Raw genomic sequence first — 19,794 nt, 5'->3', positions numbered from 1 at the left:
TCGGCAGTTTGAATATAAAAGTAGTTGGATGCAACCACATTTTCTCTAAGTAATGAATAGCTAATGTGTTACCTTGTATTAAAACATAGAGTTCAGACTGGGGATGTAGCTCAGTGGTAGCTGAGCTTAGCATGTAAGAGGTCCTGGGTTCAAACCCCAATGCCAAAACAACAGCAGTTACAAAGACCAAACCAAACAAAAACCAGATAGACATCAAAACATAAAAGATGCTGCACTATACCTATATGGTAAACACACACACACACACACACACACACACTCACACTCTCTCTCTCTCACTTTCTCTCTGTAAATGTTTTATATACATATATGACACATATATGTATTTCTTTGATTTATTGACAGTTTTCTGATTTTTTTAGGGATAAATTATAAGTTTATACTTCTGTTTGACATAATGCTTGCAACACTTTCTAAATCAAGAACTTGGTGTTCACTGTACTTTAGGGATTTTAAGTTCTTCAATTCTCTCATTTTATATAAACCATTTAAAACATAGACATCATAAGTAGGAATAGATTTTAGGATCATCTTACATTTAATTTCTACTCATTCAGTTAAGGTAATGAAATAACATACTTTACTTTTATAGAAATATATGAGAATAAAATAATTTTATTTTGTCTCTACTTAAAAAGCAATTTGGTGTTTTTCAAAAGCTGCATTTTATTTCTCAGAAACATTTTGTGCCATTGCCATTATTGTAATGAGGAGTTAATTAACTTGAAAAGAAAGATAATAGACCTCAAATTTCATTTCTACTCTACAGATTATAAGCTGAGACATTGGGATAGGAATAATAAAACTTCATTTAAGTTGCTATTTAGAGTTTGTCATAGTCCATCTTTTACTATAATTCTTTTATATTGAGTTTCAAACTTTCAGTCAGAAATTATCAACAGCTTTTCTTAAGGTTCCATAATAATTTTACTTTAAGTCTCATTTTAATCACTAAAATTATTTAAATTGTCCAAATAGATTTTCATTCATGAGAATAAAATCTTAATGATTGAAATAGAGAAGAAATAATTTCAACATATATTTGTAACTTAAATATAAGATTCCTACATGTTTGTAAATATAGGATGTTGTATATGACAGATGGTTTTGAATTAAATTTTATATTAGAATAATGAAAAATGCAAAACTGCTTCGGGCAAAATTCAGACCTGGAAAGACTTTCACTGTCAATAGAGTTAAGAAAATAAAATAAAATTCAGACAGAAGTAAAAGCAGCCCATAAAGTATAGTCTACATGAAATTATTTGTTCTCCACTTCCCATTAAATCTTCTTAAATTCAAAATGTGTAAAAGGTTGAAGGTAAGATCTAGTCCACTTAAAGTTAAAGTACTTTCTTGAATATTTATAACAGTCCTTTATATTTACTATAGACCGTGAATGTCTTTTCTCTGATAGTGCGACTCTCTAGTGGAAAAACCAATTGGTGAGTTTTATTAGCTTTCTGTTTCATATGGAATTCCAAGATAGAAAATTTAAAGGATTGTTAAGCATTATCTTTACCCAGTGGGAACAGAAAATCTAAATATATGAAGCCTATTTAAATACAAGGGTACAAACACAGCATGAGATAAATGAGTATTTCAGGCCAGGATGTTTATGGAGAGGTTCCAAGTGCTGAAACACAATTCAAGTAGATTATCCTTGACATCTCTTTCAACACTGAATGTCTCTTATTCAGGGAAATATGATTCTTTGTTCAGTTCTTCTTGTCTCAGTATGGAAGACAGAATTCAAGAGCCTCTTGCACTTTTCTAATCAATTATGTTTCAGTAGTAACTACACTTATAATTTAACTATTTATGGAAAATTATGTACCAAAAGTTGTCATTAAACCTCTAGCTCTATTAATCTTATCCTCTTCCATAAAATAACAAAAAGGAAAATCAACTGGGAATGTGGTGGTGATGGGGAGTATAGTTGGCATATCCTATGAAATAGATTTATTCCTTGCAGTATCCCAATATTATTGTATCTACTAGTCTTAATTTTTATTATTATCTACTACAGAATTAAGGAAATCTCAACCACTGTGTTCTAACATAAATCTTCATGTGTTAATAAAACAATGGAAGGGAGAAATAGTTTAGTTTCAAGAAGCTATTATGTCCACGTTGGTGTTCTCTCAGTTGTATATTTAAATTTTTGTGAAATTCATTTTGAATGAATGTAAAACAATGAGTGAAAATGTATTAGTAATTCTGCTTCCTCCAAATTAAAGAAATATATATTTTCTATGGAATAAATACCAAACAAAGGAAATCATACCCAATTTTATATTAGGAAGAACTTTTTAAGATTTGTTTTAAAAGCTTTTTCTTTATTTTTTATTGGTGCATTATAGTTATACATAATGGTGGGATTTCTGGTATATATGTGTATATGCACATGATATAACAATACACTTTGTCCAATATCATTCCCCAGTATTTCCCCTTACTCTGCCCTGTTCCCTCCTTCTGGAGCCTTCCTCTACTCTACTGATCTCCCTTCGTTTTTCATAAGATTTGACTATTGCCTTTCTTTTCCCTTAGAAAAAATATATGACCATTGACTTTTTAAATTTAACTCATTTCATTTAACATAATATTTCCAAGTTCCATCCATTTCCCTGCCAGTGATATAATTTTACTCTTCCTTATTGCTGAAGAAACTCCATTGAGCATATATACTACATTTTTTAATGCATTCATCTGTTGATGGACATATATGCTGGTTCCATAGTTTGACTATTGTGAATTAGGCTGCTATATACACGGGCATGCATGTATCACTATAGTATGATGACTTTAATTCTTCAGGATAAATACCAAGGAGTGATATAGCTGCACTGTATGCTGGTTCCATGCCTAGTCTTTTGAGGACCCTCCATACTGATTTCCAGAGTCGCCATACTAATTTACAGTTCCACTAACACAAACGCACATTTTTCTCATTTCAACAGCATTTATTCATTCTTTGTCTTCTTGATGGCTGCCAGTATAACTAGAGTGAGAACAAATCTCGTATGGTTTTGATTTGATTTTCCTGATTGCTAGGGATGTTGAACATTTATTTATTTATTTATTAGCCATTTGTATTTCTTTTCTTAAAAAATGTCTTTTTCATCCCATTCATTGTTTTGTGTGTGTGTGTTAAGTTTTTTTTTTTTTTTTTTTTTTTAGTTCTTTGTGTATTCTAGATATTACTACCCTGTCAGAAGAGCAACTGGCAAAGATTTTGGCTTCATGTCTGTTTTTTTTTGGACCTAGGAGTAGCTCCTCCTGCTTGTTGTCAGGCTCCATTTTCATGGTATATCAATTTCCATCCTTTCACTTTCAGCCTGTTGCTATGTTTCCCTGTAAGACACAATAAATCAAAATGTTCAGTTGAAAGTCTAATAGAATAGGCCATCCTGAAGACAAAGTCTTAGAGATGAAAGATGAAATGTTTGGCCTTTAACATTCAGAAAGAGAAACATTAAAGAAGTAACTATGACCAGAATACAAAAGAACCCTGGGTCAATATTAAGAGATGAAATATAAGAATCATTTGAATTGAAGAACATTGTGAGATGCAGGCTAATGGAATGAAAAATCTTTTCTGGGAAATAATAACAGAAAAATTTTCAAAATCTTCAGAAGAGGAGACATCCATAGACAGAAGGCATTTAGAACTCCAAGTAGCCAAGATCAAAACAGGACCTCTTGACAACATATTGTAATTAAAATGCCTAACATACTGAACAAAGAAGTTTAAAAGTCTTAAGAAAAAATATCAGGTCACATTTACAGACAAGTCAATCATAATTCCTTCTGACTTCTTCGTACAAATTCTAAAATCCAGAATGGCTTAGAATAATGTCTTCTAATTCCTGAAAGAAAATAACTGTCAACCAAGATGACTATATCTAGCAAAAGTATCCTTCAAAACCAAACAGAAATAAAAACCTTCCAAGATTAGCAAAAACTAGAAGAATTCATGATCATTAAGCTAGTAATGCAGAAAATACCTTTAAAAAGATACTTCACACTGAAGAAATAAAAAACAAAACCCACAACTCTCAAATGAACAAATCTCATTTGAAAAGTAGGTAAGGAGATAAGAAAAAGTACCAAGTTAAACATTATAAATAAGTCAGAATGGAGGATTGAAGGACAGGGCACGGTTCTTGGCCACTGCTAGCCACATTCTTCCTCTTTCCCTGACAGAGACTCTCACTGGCACCATGTCTGCCTACCCAAAAAGCTACAGCCCTTTGTATGAGGAAGACAAAGACTCTCATCCAGCCAGTTGGAGGGATGCCTGCAACTTCCCTCATAGACCCACAGCACCTGCCGATAGGCACCAGTACCTATGGTAGGATGTGCTGTGCAGGGAAGAGGCCAGAGCCACCAACACTAGTAGGTCCCTGTCCCTTATGAACTAGTTTAGCAGCTAGTAGTACCAGAACACACAGAAAAAAAAAAAAATGGTAGACAAAATGGATCAAGGTTTGAAGATGGGTAAGAAACATATCAGTAGCATTAAGTGTGTTTGGGGGCTCATCAGTTACTTCAAATTCAAATCAACAGAGACCCTACCTGAATAGAATGGTACGCCCACTCCCCAGGAGAACAGCAGATTAAAAGAAGCCATAAATACAAGTACAGAACAGGAGACAAAGTACCAACCCAGCCACCCAAACCTCAGAAAGCTAAATAATATAGGCTCTGTCTTTGGAGGGCCTGATTTCTGCTATGAGTACAGATGCTTTTATCCAAAGAGCCTACATCTTCAAGCCTATCAACAGAAAATTGACAGCAACCTAGATGAACTGTTAATGGGACTAGGTGGTCTCAAGCACATAGCCCTAGGGATAAATACAGAAATTGAGCAAGATGACATTCTTGACCAACTCACAACTAAAGTGGACAAGTTAGATATCAACATAAAAAGCACAGAAAGAAAAGTTTGGGAATTCTAAAGATGAAAAGATTGGAAAGATCTCATTTTAAACTCTCAAGAAATTTCGTGTATTATTTAGTATGTAAATTAATGTGTGTTTGCAAATATAACAGAATGGTCTTAAGAGGATTTTTGTTGAGATGGAAAAAAAAAGAAATTAGAATGCCAAGAATTAATAAATACCTCTGTATAATAACATTGAATGTAAATGGTCTCACTTTTCCAAATAAAAGACATAGGTTGGCAAAATGAATTTTAAAAACAAGACCCAACTATATATTCCTTGCAAGAGACACACAAGCAAAAAGGGAACACTTCAACAAAAGATACAATGATAGTTACACACTGCTCCGAACGCTATTGCACCTAATTGCTTAAAACATTAGTAGAATTAAAGATTCAGACCCCAGTACAATTTATTTAATTTATTTAATTATCTCATCAATAGATACACCATGTAGATATAAATGTAGTGAAGACTCTATGGACCTGAAAAATATTCTAAATCAAATGGACTTAACAGACATCTATAGAATATTTCATCTAACAATAGGTGAATCCACTTTCTTCTCAGTATATGGGAACCTTCTCCGAGCTAGACAATATTTTAGGCCACCAAGCAACTCTCTATCAGATCATGATAGAATAAGCTTAGAAATCAACACCAAAATAATTAAATAACCCTGCAGAAACTATAGGAACACTGAGAAACTGAACATTATACTTTTGAATGATTAATGGAGGACAGAAGAAGCAGAGTAGAAATTTAAAATTCTTAAAATCAAAGCTACAATGTACCTGAAACTAGTGGGCACTATGAAGGGTGTTCTAAGAGGAAAGTTTGTAGCTGTGTGGGCCTATATAAGAAAATCAGAAAAATCCCAAATAAATAACCTATTGATGCATCTCAAAACCCTTGAGAAAGAAGGATAAACTAATTCCAAAACCTTTAGAAGAAAGGAAATTATTATAGTCGGAGCCAAAATCAATGAAATTGACAATTAAAAAATTACAAAGGGTCAATGCAAAGAAAAGTTTGCTCTTTGACAAATTTGGTAAGCCCTTAGATAAACTAACCACAAGAAAAACAAAGGAGATCCAAAGTTTAGGATGTTCAAAATGTGAACAAAGCTAATGCATTAGAGATGTAGCAAGGGACGGTTATAAAAGAGGAGGAGAAACAAAATAGGAAAAATAGGACCATATGATATGTGATACCTGACCTTCTGATTAGATCAGGAGAACATGATGAATATGGAATGACTATATAGTAAGGGGTTTGGCTAGAAAGACTGCTTATATAACATTGGAAATATTAGTGCTCTGAAGTGAGGAGTTAGAAAAATATGACCTCCAGTTAGAAAAATATGACTGTTATGGAACAGTCCAGGTATCACAGGATTCCAAAGAGAGTTTCCAAAGGCATAGCACAGAGACACACAGCACAGAGTTCTTACCAGAACTCAAGAATTATGAGGAAGCTGTCATACAATGAAGATCTTAGTAGTACATGCAAGCCAAGAAAATTTCATACCAACAGACTAGAGTTGAACTCAGAGCTGACAGCACCTAGAGAGCAGTCATGGTGGACCCAACTGATATGCACTTTTTGTTTGCTGAGCTAGATTAATCTGGAGCCAGGGAATGTTCTGTTGGGGATAAGATGGAGAGAGTCAAATGTATGAGCAAAATCTCCCCAAGTTTAGGGACCATGCGGTAGCTAACCAGCATGGAAATGTGAATTACTGGAAATATTGAATCTATAACCTTGACTTTGTTACCTCCAACCATGCACAATGCCCAACAAAGTGTATGTGCACCTTTATTTTCGCCCTTACTAAATAGATATCTTTTAATGTATTATAACATCATGAGAGCAGACAGAAATTTAGGTGTGAGAACTTTTAGAAAGCTGTTTATATTCTTAACATTTATATTCAGATTTCATATTGCAAATTACTTTGTGTTCTTCCCTCATCCTTAACATATTTTCTTCTCAAAGCTTACCTCTGGTTTCCCTTAGTAATATATAGCTAACATACTGGATTACATACAATTACTATTAAAATGAATTTTTAATGAGTATACACCCGAAGTCAGAAATGGGTATTTTTTTCCCTTAGCCTGCTTTCTCTTTGACCAATGAATGGGTCATTTAGACAATAGGCCTTAGCTTTTTTTCTTATTGGTAAGATTTTAGATGTTTATTAATTTGAACAATAATTAAAATGATGAGTACAATCAGAAGGAATTGAGTGGGTTTTGTCTAGCATAAGCAATATAAAATATATCTCACAATGTAATTTTAGCTTTTAAAATTCTTTGCCTACTTTTAAACTATTAATATTATATGGATTTCTTCACATTCCTATTCTAATTCAGCATTAAGTCCATCCAGTGTTTCCTAAATTGCTTGCTGTATATCTTTCCTTATTTACCTGTAAAATACACTAACAATATGTTTCTACATAACAGAGTATTAAGAGAATGTACCAGAAGACAAATTTTAGTAGAACATTTTAAGTAATTATTTTATAGTCATAAAATACCTAAAAGGAACCTTTGTTGGCATATGATTTAGTACATGCTGGTATATGTGTCATTAACACCATCTGGTTTTGCTAATTACCTATGTTTGTGTTCTTGTTTATGGTCAGATTTAATCCAGATTTTTTGCTTTCATTTAGTCATGCCATGCTCATATTTTTAACCTATTTTTAAACTTTATTTTCTGATGCAAGTCATATAAAGGTTTTATCCAAAAAAATAAAAAATAAAAACCTAAAGCTTATTAGCTTTAAATCTAAGAATTCTTTCTGAAACCTTTCAAGTTATTTTGCAAATTACAGAAACTATGCATGGATATTTTAAATCCTGATAGCAGCATTTTGCCCTATGGCTTTTTTTGTTATATTTTCCAATGTAAGGGACACAGCAGTCCTGCAGAATAGGTGTCTTTACTTCTGGTTTATGGGAAAAGCAGATGCTGACACCAGAATGACGTGTAATGGTCATTTGACTCAAGATCCTGTTTTTTTTTTTTTTTTTTTTCCCTGCTCTTCTTCAGTTCTTGTCAGTTGAATATCTGGATTTCATGGGAACCTTTTAGACAGGTGATTCATCATCCATATGATACAAATACAAATTTTAGTGTTCTCACCAGAAAGTAGTTGTTAATAGAATTAGTTTAAGCAATTTCTAAGCATGGAACAATGACAGCATTGCTCATGAAATATAATTGTTGTTAAATATTCTACTGTAGCCTTTCGGACTCTGGCCTATCTCATATTTACAGTAATTTTTCTAATCCCTTAGAATCCCTGAATTAGAATTCCTAGATTTCCTGAGTTTGAATTTCTTAAGATGTTTTCTTTTATTTGCATTTTTATATTAGGGCTGTTCAATAGAAATATAATTCACACATGTACTTTTAAATTGTGTCCTAGCCACATTTTGAGAAAAGTATTAAAAAAAACGGAGAAATTAATTTTTTTATCTTACTAATGTTTTATTTATTTGCACATGCAAAATACCTCCACATGTAATCAACATTTAAAATAGTGACAGGATACTTTTTAATTGAACAAAGTCTTCAAGATCTGGTATATATTTCCTACTTTCAGCACACCTCAGTTCAGACTTAGCGCCTTTTCTGTGTCCATGCACTTGGATGGACCTGGCGGGCCTGTAGAGCATAAAGAACAATACCCTTGACGAAAGGTGTTCCCCAGGAACTCACCTTAACTATTTTGTGGTAACGGTTATTGTTTTGTATTGTCAAAACTGAAAGTAAGCAAATGTTTTCTCTTGTACTCTGAATAAAGTGAAAATGTACCCAACTTACAGAAGTAATGCTGTATTTCACAGAGAAAAGTATCAAAGAAGGAGTCTTGAAAATCAAAGAAGAACCATCTAAAATACTGTCTGGAAATAAGTTTCAAGACCGCTATTTTGTCTTACGGGATGGATACCTTTTTCTTTACAAGGATCCAAAGGTAATTGTATGAGTCAGATTTGAGCATGCATACATTTTTATTTGAGTATTGATGCATTCATTACATACCATTCTCAGCCATCTATGGCGAAGTCCCTGCCTGCAGTAAATAAAATGCATGGTAAGCTGATGATTTCCTTCAGCCTCTGGATATGCATTAGTGTACTCAGTAATAACAGGGGAGAATTTTCTATGGCCTATCTAAGCATCTTAAATTTTTTAGGACAGAGAATAACTTAAGCCCTGAAGAAAGCTTTAAAATGTATTGCATAAACTAGCGTATAAATTTGGATCTTAGTCAATAAAATTAAGAGAAAATGTGTCATACCCTAAGGCAAAAGAGGGTTAAGTTTAGCTAATGGAAATTAATGAAAAGTGGCATAGAAGGGCAAAATTCAAACATTATAATAAATCTTAATGTCTTTCCAACAAATTTCAATGAAGTGATTCATGTAATGTCATATTTATTCATTTAATCTTATTTCCTCTAAGTTCAAATTCCCTGAAGAACTTTATTAGATAATTATAGAATAGAGAACTAAAGATAAATACAGGGAGTTAGATAAATGCTGTATCTATGAGAAAATTGAACTTAGCATTAGAAAATCTTATATCCACTAAGAACTGGTTGTGTGAATAAGCAGCTTCACCTCTCAACCTCAAATTCTGAATCTGTAAAATGACAGTAGTAGTATGTTTCCAGCAGTCCTGGTGGCTTTAATGCTTAAACAAGAAAGTATGTAAAAATACATTTTAAGATGAAATATTTCACAAGTATCTATGATAATTGTAGCATGCTCTTCAAAAGATGCCATTAAGGGCTGGGGTTGTGTGTGTAGAGCACTTGCCTGGCATGTGTGAGGCACTGGGTTCCATCCTCACCACCACATAAAAATAATAACTTTTTTAAAGATGCCATTAATAATATGAATAGAGAAGTCCCAGGATGAAAAAAATATTCATAGCACATATCCAGGATATGAAGAACTCTTCCAAAGCAACAATAAGAAAAAACAGCCTAATAAACATTAGAGCAAAGGATTGAACAGACACCACTGGAAGGAACATACAGAAAAGTCCAATTAGCTATTGGACTAAAAGTGATTAATATCATTAGTTATTTGGGTACTGAAATTAAAACCATGATAGCTGGGTGCAGTGGCGCACTCCTGTAATCCCAGCAACTCGGGAGGCTGAGGCAGGAGGATTGCAAGTTCAAACCCAGCCTCAGCAACCTAGCGAGGCTCTTCTGAGCAACTCACTGACATCCTGTCTGTAAAAAAAAAGAAAAAATAATAAATAAATAAAACCCTGAGGTACTACTTTGTACTCATTGATTTAACCTAAATCATGAGTGAAAACCCCAGTGTTAACAAGGATGCAGATTGTCTAGAACTCTCATAAATAAATTGTTGTGGAAGGATAAGATCACACAATTACTGTGTAGAAAGATTTAGCAGGGTTTTTTGTTTTTGTTTTGTTTTGTTCTGATACTGGGAATTGAACAGAGAGGTGCTTTACCACGGAGCTATAATGCCAACCCCACACTATTTTTTTTGAGACAGGGTCTTACTAAGTTGATAAGGGTCTCTCTAAGTATCCAAAGCTGGCCTTGAACTTGCAATCCTCCTACCTGGGCCTCCCAGCTTTCTGGGATTACAGGTATGCCTTACTGTACCTGGCAGCAGTTTTTAAAATAAGTTTTTTTTTTTTCTTTTACCCATGATCCATTAATTCTATTCATAGGTACTACATCCTTAAAATTAGTTTTATTTGTAAAAACTAAAGCCTAGAAACATTCCAAATGTCTAACAAAAAAAATGCAACATTCGTAGGATTGAATTCAACTCATCAATAAAAATGATTGGATTCTAATGCATGCAGCAATATTGGTGAATGTTCGAAACCTGTTAAACAAAAGAAGCTTGGTGCAAAATAGTACCATATGCAAAACCATTCTATGGTAACAGAAGTCAGAAAATTGGGGGAGTTGGATAGAAAATTGCTATGAAATTTCCAATGGAAAGATCAGTAGGGCAATTTCTCCATCCTGTTGTGGATGTGGGTCACAGGATTGTATACAGTAACATTTCTTCTTGAGATTCATATGGTACCAAGGCCATTGTTTTCAATGTAGAATGGCAGTCATCAGGTGCTGGAGACTGTTTTTATACTGAATATTCACTTTATACTGAATATTTCCTTGTGTAAACGTTGCTTGCATTTTTTAAGTGAAAGACACTTGACCGTGTTCTGCTGTGGGAATGTACAGAGAATAACCAGACCAAGAACATCTGTTAATATATTATTTAAAAAAAAAAAAAAACCACTATGAGGCTGCTTTCCAAATATGTAGCCCCATTGTTTTCCTCTCTCTCTCTCTCTCTCTCTCTCTCTCTCTCTCTCTCTCTCTCTCTCTCTCTTCCCCCCCCCCTCCTTCTCCTTCTCCCTCTCCCTCTCCCTCTCCCTCTCCCTCCCCCTCCCTTTTTGTGTGTGGCTTCTCTTGAGCTCCTTGTGTCTCCACATGCTATAACTGCTTTCCTTATATATATATTCTTCCAGTAGGGAGTAGGGCAGCCTCTGTGTGGGCATAAATCAATTTTAGCAGCATTCTTACTTTCTTTGTGCATCCTGCATCTGCCTTCTTCCAGGGCAGTGGAATGTACAACCAGGAGGACAACAGAAGATCCTGAAATTCTGCAATTTTTGTTCCTCTACTCAGGAAACTGTGTTATATACTGTACTCGAACCTTACTATTCCACTTGACACACCCAGAAGGGAGTCTGCCTTATCACATGGTTGTTAATGTTTATTATCATCCTTTAGTTTTATCAGGAGAAGGATAGTAGAATTTGTAGAAATAAGGCACAGGGATTTGGAGATATGTGAATAGAGCACACCTGATTTTAAGGTTCATAAATTTTGTGATTGTACAAGTTAAAGCTAGACTTTACAGATCATTGTTTTAGTCATATAGAATAGAATCTGATAAAGAAAAATTTTCTGGTTTCTGATAATAGGCCACTCACCTTGATCTTCTGGGCTGATTTCCTTAATAATTGTTCTTTCATATACATAATATGTTAGTCATTAGGTACTTTGAGTTGGGTGTCAGCTTGAAGCATTAAAAAATCAGCCTAAGCTTTTTAGTCCTACCAAGGAAACTTCTTCCATTGTGCATCAGGGGAAGGTCACTAGAAACAACTAGTTGTCATTAGTGGTAGTGATGGCAGTCACAATGGTAGTGATAGTTCCAGCTAACACCCAGATGGCTACTGTAGGCGAAGCAGAGTTCTGTCCATTTCACTGGGATTGTGTCATGCTATCTTTATTAAAAAACAACAACAACAACAACATAAAATCAGTACTATGATTATTCCTACTTTGCATATGAATAAATAGAGCCACAAAGACATTACAAACTTGCCCAAGACCACATAACAAGTAAGTAGTAGAGTCAGAATTCATTCTCAGGTGTCAGATTTGAAAGGCTCTATGAAAGAACTTACTAAAAACCTTAATACTTCGCATTATTTTAGCTTGCTGTTTTTGTTCACAGGATTTTATTTTAAAAGGATAGCTCTTTTTCATTAAATGGTACTAAATATTTTGAAACATGGTTATGCATACAATTTAATTATTCATAATTATCCTCCAGGCTGATGTAAACTCTGCTATCTGCCTCAAAGAAACTAGTTCATGGAGCAGTGACTCTTAAGAGATGGTTTTTCTGAGATGAAGAATTATATATATCCCTGAACGGAATTTGTTTTAAGAATTTGTATGCCTTTAAAAGGATCATCTTGCTCTAAGATAATTTATACAAACTGCTGTGTGCTAGTACCCTGTCTGAAAGGTAGTGTTCTTTAAGGACACCAAGCACATTTATTCTTTAAATCACAGTGACAACAGATTAAGGGTTTATAGTCTAATTAGTAAATATTTAAAAATTTCATTTACACATCTGTCAGAATAAATTATTAATGCAACTGATATTTTAATTTGCACAGTGAAGAAAGCAGATGAGAGATCGTTTTTCTTTAAACTAAAGTTACTGTTACTTTCAACACACAGTTTTACTTTGCCAGTTATTTTTTCATATTGAACATAAGTCCCTATTTATATTGATGGTGAAGTCATTGCCAGTATTAACTTTTCAAGCAGTTGCACAAGTAATAATCAATGGTAAAATCCCCCAACTTAAGTAAAGATTTGGCTGTGTTTTGACATTTGCCATTAATATATCTGTACTTGTATGTATTCAAAAAATGATTTCCTGAGAAGGGAGCCGAAATTCCAAATTGAGAAGTGTCGAAATTCCAAATTGAGAAGTGTATTTAAAGCATCTTTGTGTTAATTAGAGATAATTTATGAATGTTCATTAACAACAAATTAGGGTAATACACAGGGGAAGGTATATTTTGTTTTGCAAGTTTTCCCTGCACAGAAAAATGTTAATTAAAATGTTTTCAGACTTGATTTACATAAAAGGTGAGAGGTTTCAAAGAATATTGCCATGATACTGTTAATAGTGTGAAAAAAGCAAGTAAGTAAAGGGCGTCGTTAAAAGTTGCACACACTAATAAGCAAACTCCTTTTAGCTACAGAAATAATTTTTCAAGCATGCTTATTTAATTGGCTTAGTTAAAAGTTTTACTTTGAAATGTGGTGGTTGAAGCAACAGATTACAGACTTTATAACAGTATATAGTGCATTGAACTTTTTGGAGGAATTATCCAGAAATTATATACACCAAAAGAGAGAGTTGTAATATGCCAGTAGTAAATTCATCTTGCCAAGTGATTTTCCTTTTATAAAGACTGTTTTATTAGTATCTTTCCAGTTCCTCTTCATGCATATTCACTTTAAAGATTGCAACAAAAAAATATTTCTTTTCACAATTGTTGATCTCTCTGATGATTTTATTGGTGTTTTTTTTAGAAAGAATATATTATAAAATAATGAACTTGGGTGCCAGAAGTGGCTCGGGGAATTCACTGTGTTACTTTAGATTATCAACCTCTTAACAAAAGGTCTTCAAAACATAGGCAAGCCTGTTTTTTTTGTATTTCTCCTCCTTACACATGCGTGGCCACCCTCCCTGTTCTATTGGAATTGCTGCCTCTTACTCTACCCCACTGCTATTTGTTGGTACTGTGTCCAAGGGAATGACTGTCTGAACTATCAGAGAGGACATATTGGCTGTGATCTGATTGACCTCTGACAAAGGTGGCCAGCAGTCACCTCTGCTGCATTTTCCTAAAAGTCAGCTTTCTCTTTGAATATCTCTTACAATGGAATGCTGACCACCAAAGCAAGCCACCCAACTATTCTGTAATAGATCATTCAAATTTTGGAATGTTCTTTCTGAAAGTTGAGAAAGTTAGCAGGTCACAAAGTCAGAAATCAGTCCCTGTGGGACTTAAAAGAAAAAAAAAAAGTGCATGAACTATCAAAAAATGACCTTACCAAGAAGTAGAGACTAATTTGAGGAAAATTATAGAAATTCACTGATAGAAGTAAAATATTAACCTCTCTAATATCGATTGATCATAACTATAATCCTTTTCAAATTTTCAAAGGGAGTTGTGTTTTAATACTTTGCAATAATGATAATCTACTTCAAATAAGTGAGAATAATTGCAATCAGGGGATAAAAAAATTAAACAATTGTGATCTATTTTCCCAACTATTTTCTATTTTCTGTTTTCCCAACTATTTAGAGATATATCAAATGGTGTGAATATACTTTATATACAACCAGAGATATGAAAAATTATGCTCCATATGTGTAATATGAATTGTAATGCATTCTGTTGTCATATATAACAAATTAGAATTAAAAAAAAAAGAAAGTGAATACTAGGTTAGGCCTGTTTACTTCCTAATAAAGTATGTGCTTAAATAATTTTTAAAAATTTTTAAAAAGATATATGTTAAAGCTAAAATAGCTTAAATAATATAATCCTACCATAAAAGTGAACATACCATAGAGGAATGGTACTATAAAGTCACTTAAGAGAATTAGATATTAGGATTTATTTTTTGAATAAATATTCTATGAAAAGTGCATGAGGTGGAATAATTGTCAAAAAGTTTTCAATTTAAAGTCTCCACTATCTGGAGAAATAAAAATATATTCTAAATTGATGACTTAAAATTTTAAAGATAGCAACCTTTAAAGGTATAAGAGCATGGAACTGAGTATCAGATGTGTCAGAACACTTCAAACTTAAATAAAAGTTAAGAAACTTTAAAAGAAAAAAAATCAATATATTTGACTTAATAAAAATAATGGAAGTAAACAGTGAGCAAAATTATGGCAGATAGCAATTGGAATAGAATAGTTCACTTAAGAGACACATAATGTCGTGTTTAATATATAAAGAAGTAGTGCAAAAAAATAAATAAAGACATGGATAAATTGTTGACATATCAAAACTACAAATGGCTAGTAAATGCATAACCAAAACTTTATAAGTCAATCATCCATCTTGGCAAAAATCTAATTCTTAATGATGTTCCTAACCCATTGCCCAGTGTCTGCAGATCTGGAAATCTATCTGTAACAGTAAGGAAAAAAAAATCCAAGGTACATATTTTTAAAAATATCTTTGGTGATAAAAATAACAAATTTAGTGATACTAATGATTAGAAATAAATTCACCACTGTGGACTTTATGATTCCTGCCACAGAGACTGTTGTTCACCAGAGCATTGTTCTTTATCATATTTCTGATTACCTAGCTATATATTTTTCCTTTATACTCTCCTAACCTGCTTGCTACATGGAAACCAGTTTTTCGTTTTATAAACGTGTTCTTGGGTTGGGGATGTAGCTCAGTTAGTAGAGTGCTTACCTCACATGCACAAGGCCCTGGGTTCAATCCCCAGCACCACCAAAAAAAAAAAAAAAAAAAAAAAAAAAAAGTTCTCTACCCTTTACTTTTCAAATTTAACTGTTGTTACAAAGAAAAGACATAATATAGAACTTAGTACAGTAGAGCTGTACATTTGCTACATTGGCATCTGTGCATTGTCCCAGGATCCTAAAAAATACCCATATTTCAAAATTTTATGAGATTGTGTTCTACATTTATAACAATGATAGTTATTATTTTCTTTGAGCTCACTTTATGCAATTACTGGACTATACCCTTCATAGGCATTTTTTTTTTTGTTTTATTTTTACAGTAACCCTTCACAATAAAACTTTGTTCATTTAATCTTCATAATAACCCAATTTATATGGTCAATAATTTTACCATCCTTATTTACAAACAAGAAAATTAAGTCAGAGAAATTTAAGTAAAATCACAAACTAACAAGGTATAACCAGATTTATATCATAGTCTTTCTGACCTCAAATCCGTCACTTTTAGTTATAAATGATATCTGCATACCAGTATGAAACACAAGATTTCCTTGCAAATGTTTGAGATATGGAGAAAGTTGTGTTATAAATTATTCCCATAGTTATCCTCTTTGTAAAATCTTTTATAGAGTATCCAAAGGTGAATGATGAGATCTATGTGATTATTATATTATGCTTTAAGTTAGAATATACTGATTAAAATTTTGCCTATGTCAAATAATTTACCTATGTGAATATATATTCACTCATCTTTTAAAACTTTTTAAATCTTTACTTAAGCACAGATAAATGTGTTAGGAAAATTGTGGAGAAAATACAATTCAGTTAATCTATGGTAAAATGTATATTTTTTCAGCTAAACTTGAATAAATTATTATTAGAGATGATATTTAAGATAGCTTAAATATGTGTCCATAGGAGTACATAGTCTTTGAAATCAAAAATGTCCAAAAAATCATGTATTATCTAGTGCCAAAATTTGACCCAACTAACATGAATATATACAGAGTTGTTATTTTGCTCACATTGTATAAAATGTCATGCATTTCATCACAGAATTTTGAATGTATTTTAATACAGTGTACTGCCCCCAGATAATACAGTTGGTGTGATAAAGTTACATAATATATGGCAAATGATTTTGTTATATTTTTAAAATATTAAAAAAAAAATCAGTTCTGATGTACATCTGTCCCCAAGGGACATTTGGATGTGTATATACAAGATTATTTAAAAGCATTTATTTAATTATGTTGTAATTAAGACACTTCATTTATTAAAATTTTTTATTAAATTTATGAAGCATTGGAGAAACTAAATAATTCTAAACCCAGTTATTAATGTCAAGAAAAATACCTGTTTCATTATAAAAACTGTTCAATTGCCATTTTTTTTTTTTTTTTCCTTTACAGAGCAGTAAATATGACAAAATGTTTCCTCTCAGTGCAATGAAGTTTTATCTTGGTGTGAAGAAGAAAATGAAGCCTCCAACCAGGTAAAGTCTGAAAACAAAGGGTTGTTGAAAGGGAAAAAAGTCAGGAAAGTAAGTGCATTGCAGGATTTAGAGATCAGTGACGTGAGTTTAACTTTCTGTGAAGTAAATTTTAGGCAGATTTCTTGAGTTGTACCTCTGTAGCAGATCAGGGAACTGTGTGAGTAGATAAGGAGGGGAGAAGTTCCCACTGAGACTTGTGCCAAGCTCCTTGGTGATTTTCCCCAAGTAAAGCAAGAAATCCTCAGGAGGATGAGGGTTCCTCCTCTCATCTTGATTGGGACCAACACTGCCTGGGGGTGTAAGTACTCTTCCAGGCAAATCTACCCACAAGAAAGCTAATGCTGCCCTCCAGGCTTCTGATACTTGGCTTTTCAAATATTTTGGTCCTAGTCTGTAACCCCCCAACACTTTTTTTTTTGCCTAAGTCATTTTTTTATTTGTTCTAATTAATTATACATGACAATGGAATGCATTTTGACACATCATATACAAATGAACTAGAACTTCTCATTCTTCTGGTTGTACATGATGTAGAATCACACCGGTTGTGTAATTATATATGCACATAGGGTTGTAATGTCTCAGTCTTTCTACTATCTTCCCTATCCCATGCCCCCTTCCCTCTCTTCACTCCCTCCTGCCTAATCCAAAGTAGCTCTATTTTTCCCTAGCCCCCACTTTTTGTGAATTAGCATCTACATATCAGAGAAAATGTTCAGCCTTTATGTAACTTGCCCTTTTTGTTATGTTAAATTTGGTATTCCAAACACACAGCAAATATATGGTTCAGAAAATGTGGACTCCTTTTATATTTTATATTTTGTGGGCTTCTATAACACTTGATTCACCCCAGCATTCACTTTACATACAATTTCATATCACAGATCATTTCGGTTAGCTAATTAATGCTCACAGAAATATTTTTCTTAATATCATGAAACAAGATTTTAATGAACTGCATTTGCTGACTTCTCAGATTCTATTACCACAAATTTCCTTATTTTTCTCTCCATACTTATTTTCCAAGCTCAGCACATATACCTGTGTTACAACTAGCATATTCATTGATTTCCCCCAAAATATATATAATTCCAGCCATTTTTGCTGACATTTGCTTTTGTTTGTTTGTTTAGTTTTTGGTACCAAGGATTGAACTCAGGGACACTTGACCCCTGAGCCATATCCCCAACCCTGTTTTGCATTTTATTTAGAGACAGGGTCTCACTGAGTTGCTTAAAGCCTCACTTTTGCTGAGGCTGGCTTTGAACTCATGATCCTCCTGCCTCTCAGTCTCTGAAGCCACTGGGCTTACAGGCATGTGCCATTGTGCCTGCCTGCAGACATTTGTTTTTACTCAATGTGTTTGATATATGGTACAGAAAATGTGGACTCTTTTTATATTTTACATATTTGTGTTACCATAACAAAACACCTAAGGCAAACTACTTAGGGTAACACAAAATTGACTGATTCATTGAGTAAGGACAAATGTCTTTAAGAAAATGGCTGAAATAAGATGAGAGTTTACAGTTTGGGAGGGTCAAAGGAATGGTACCTGTATGGGCTGTCTTCTCACTGGACCCTCTCAGCAGTGCCACATCATAGTGGGTGGCACTGGTGGGAATGTATGGAGATTCTCATGTTCCTATCTCCAAAGAGGAAGCCAGAGAGCTGGTTGGGGCTAGGCTTAGGGTTTTATCACAACCCTCTCCTGAGAACTACTGAGGGATTGCTTGAAAACTACGTTGATCTTTTCCAAGGACTTGTGCCTAGTAATCTAAGGACCTTCCAATATGCCCCCACAGCTTAAAGGTTCCATCACTTCCAGACATCAGTACACTGAGGACCAAGCCCTCAACACAAGGACCAATGAGAACAAACCACATCCAAACCATAGTATTCACTTAAGAGTATCTTCTCAGAGATTTTCCCCTCTGCCCCGTTGCAAGAATCCTTCCTCTCCCTTCCGCCTGTATAAATGTGTAGCAAATCTTTATAAACATTTAGCATTTACCTAGAGGTACATATTGAATCATTACTTGTGTAAATCTACCTTATTGTGCATTGCCACCATTAAATATTATCTTCTAATATCTAATCCTGTTTTTTAGCCTCATAAAAATTATCATTTTAATGTATTGTATGTGTTTCTTCCCTTGGAACACAGCTGGGGATTGACCGCATTCTCTGAAAAACATCACTGGTAAGTTAATAGTTGAGAACTTTTGATATTTTGGTGACAACTTTAGAAAAAGAATGACTTCATTACTTAGCAGATAGAACTACAGACAGGAAGTGTTTTACTCAGGAGAATTCAAACTCTCTTCTAAATACTTTCAGTTTAAGAAGAGGAAAATATGGGACTGGGGTTGTGGTTCAGCGGTAGTGTGCTCATCTAGCATGCCTGAGGCACGGAGTTCGATCCTCAACACCACATAAATGTAAAATAAAGATATTGTGTCCA

General features: G+C 33.6%; 1 protein-coding gene and 1 pseudogene across 2 annotated transcripts in view; both read left to right on the top strand.

Moving 5' to 3' along the window:
* ARAP2 (ArfGAP with RhoGAP domain, ankyrin repeat and PH domain 2) overlaps window positions 1-19,794 on the top strand; it is a 188,698-nt gene that overhangs the window by 153,313 nt on the left and 15,591 nt on the right. Inside the window, exons 28-30 of the mRNA XM_081303707.1 lie at window positions 8,834-8,961; window positions 17,248-17,330; window positions 19,498-19,533. Coding sequence (XP_081159833.1) covers window positions 8,834-8,961; window positions 17,248-17,330; window positions 19,498-19,533 — 247 coding nt within the window. The remainder of the gene's footprint in view (window positions 1-8,833; window positions 8,962-17,247; window positions 17,331-19,497; window positions 19,534-19,794) is intronic.
* Window positions 4,491-4,985, top strand: LOC308654252 (synaptosomal-associated protein 29-like; annotated as a pseudogene). The gene has a single exon. The product of its transcript is annotated as a synaptosomal-associated protein 29-like (transcript).

Source organism: Spermophilus citellus (genome assembly GCF_964194105.1).
Source record: "Spermophilus citellus genome assembly, chromosome: 8".
Taxonomy (NCBI): Eukaryota; Metazoa; Chordata; class Mammalia; order Rodentia; family Sciuridae; genus Spermophilus; species Spermophilus citellus.
The sequence above is the reverse complement of the archived record's forward strand: the minus strand, read 5'-3'. Positions and strand labels throughout refer to the sequence as shown.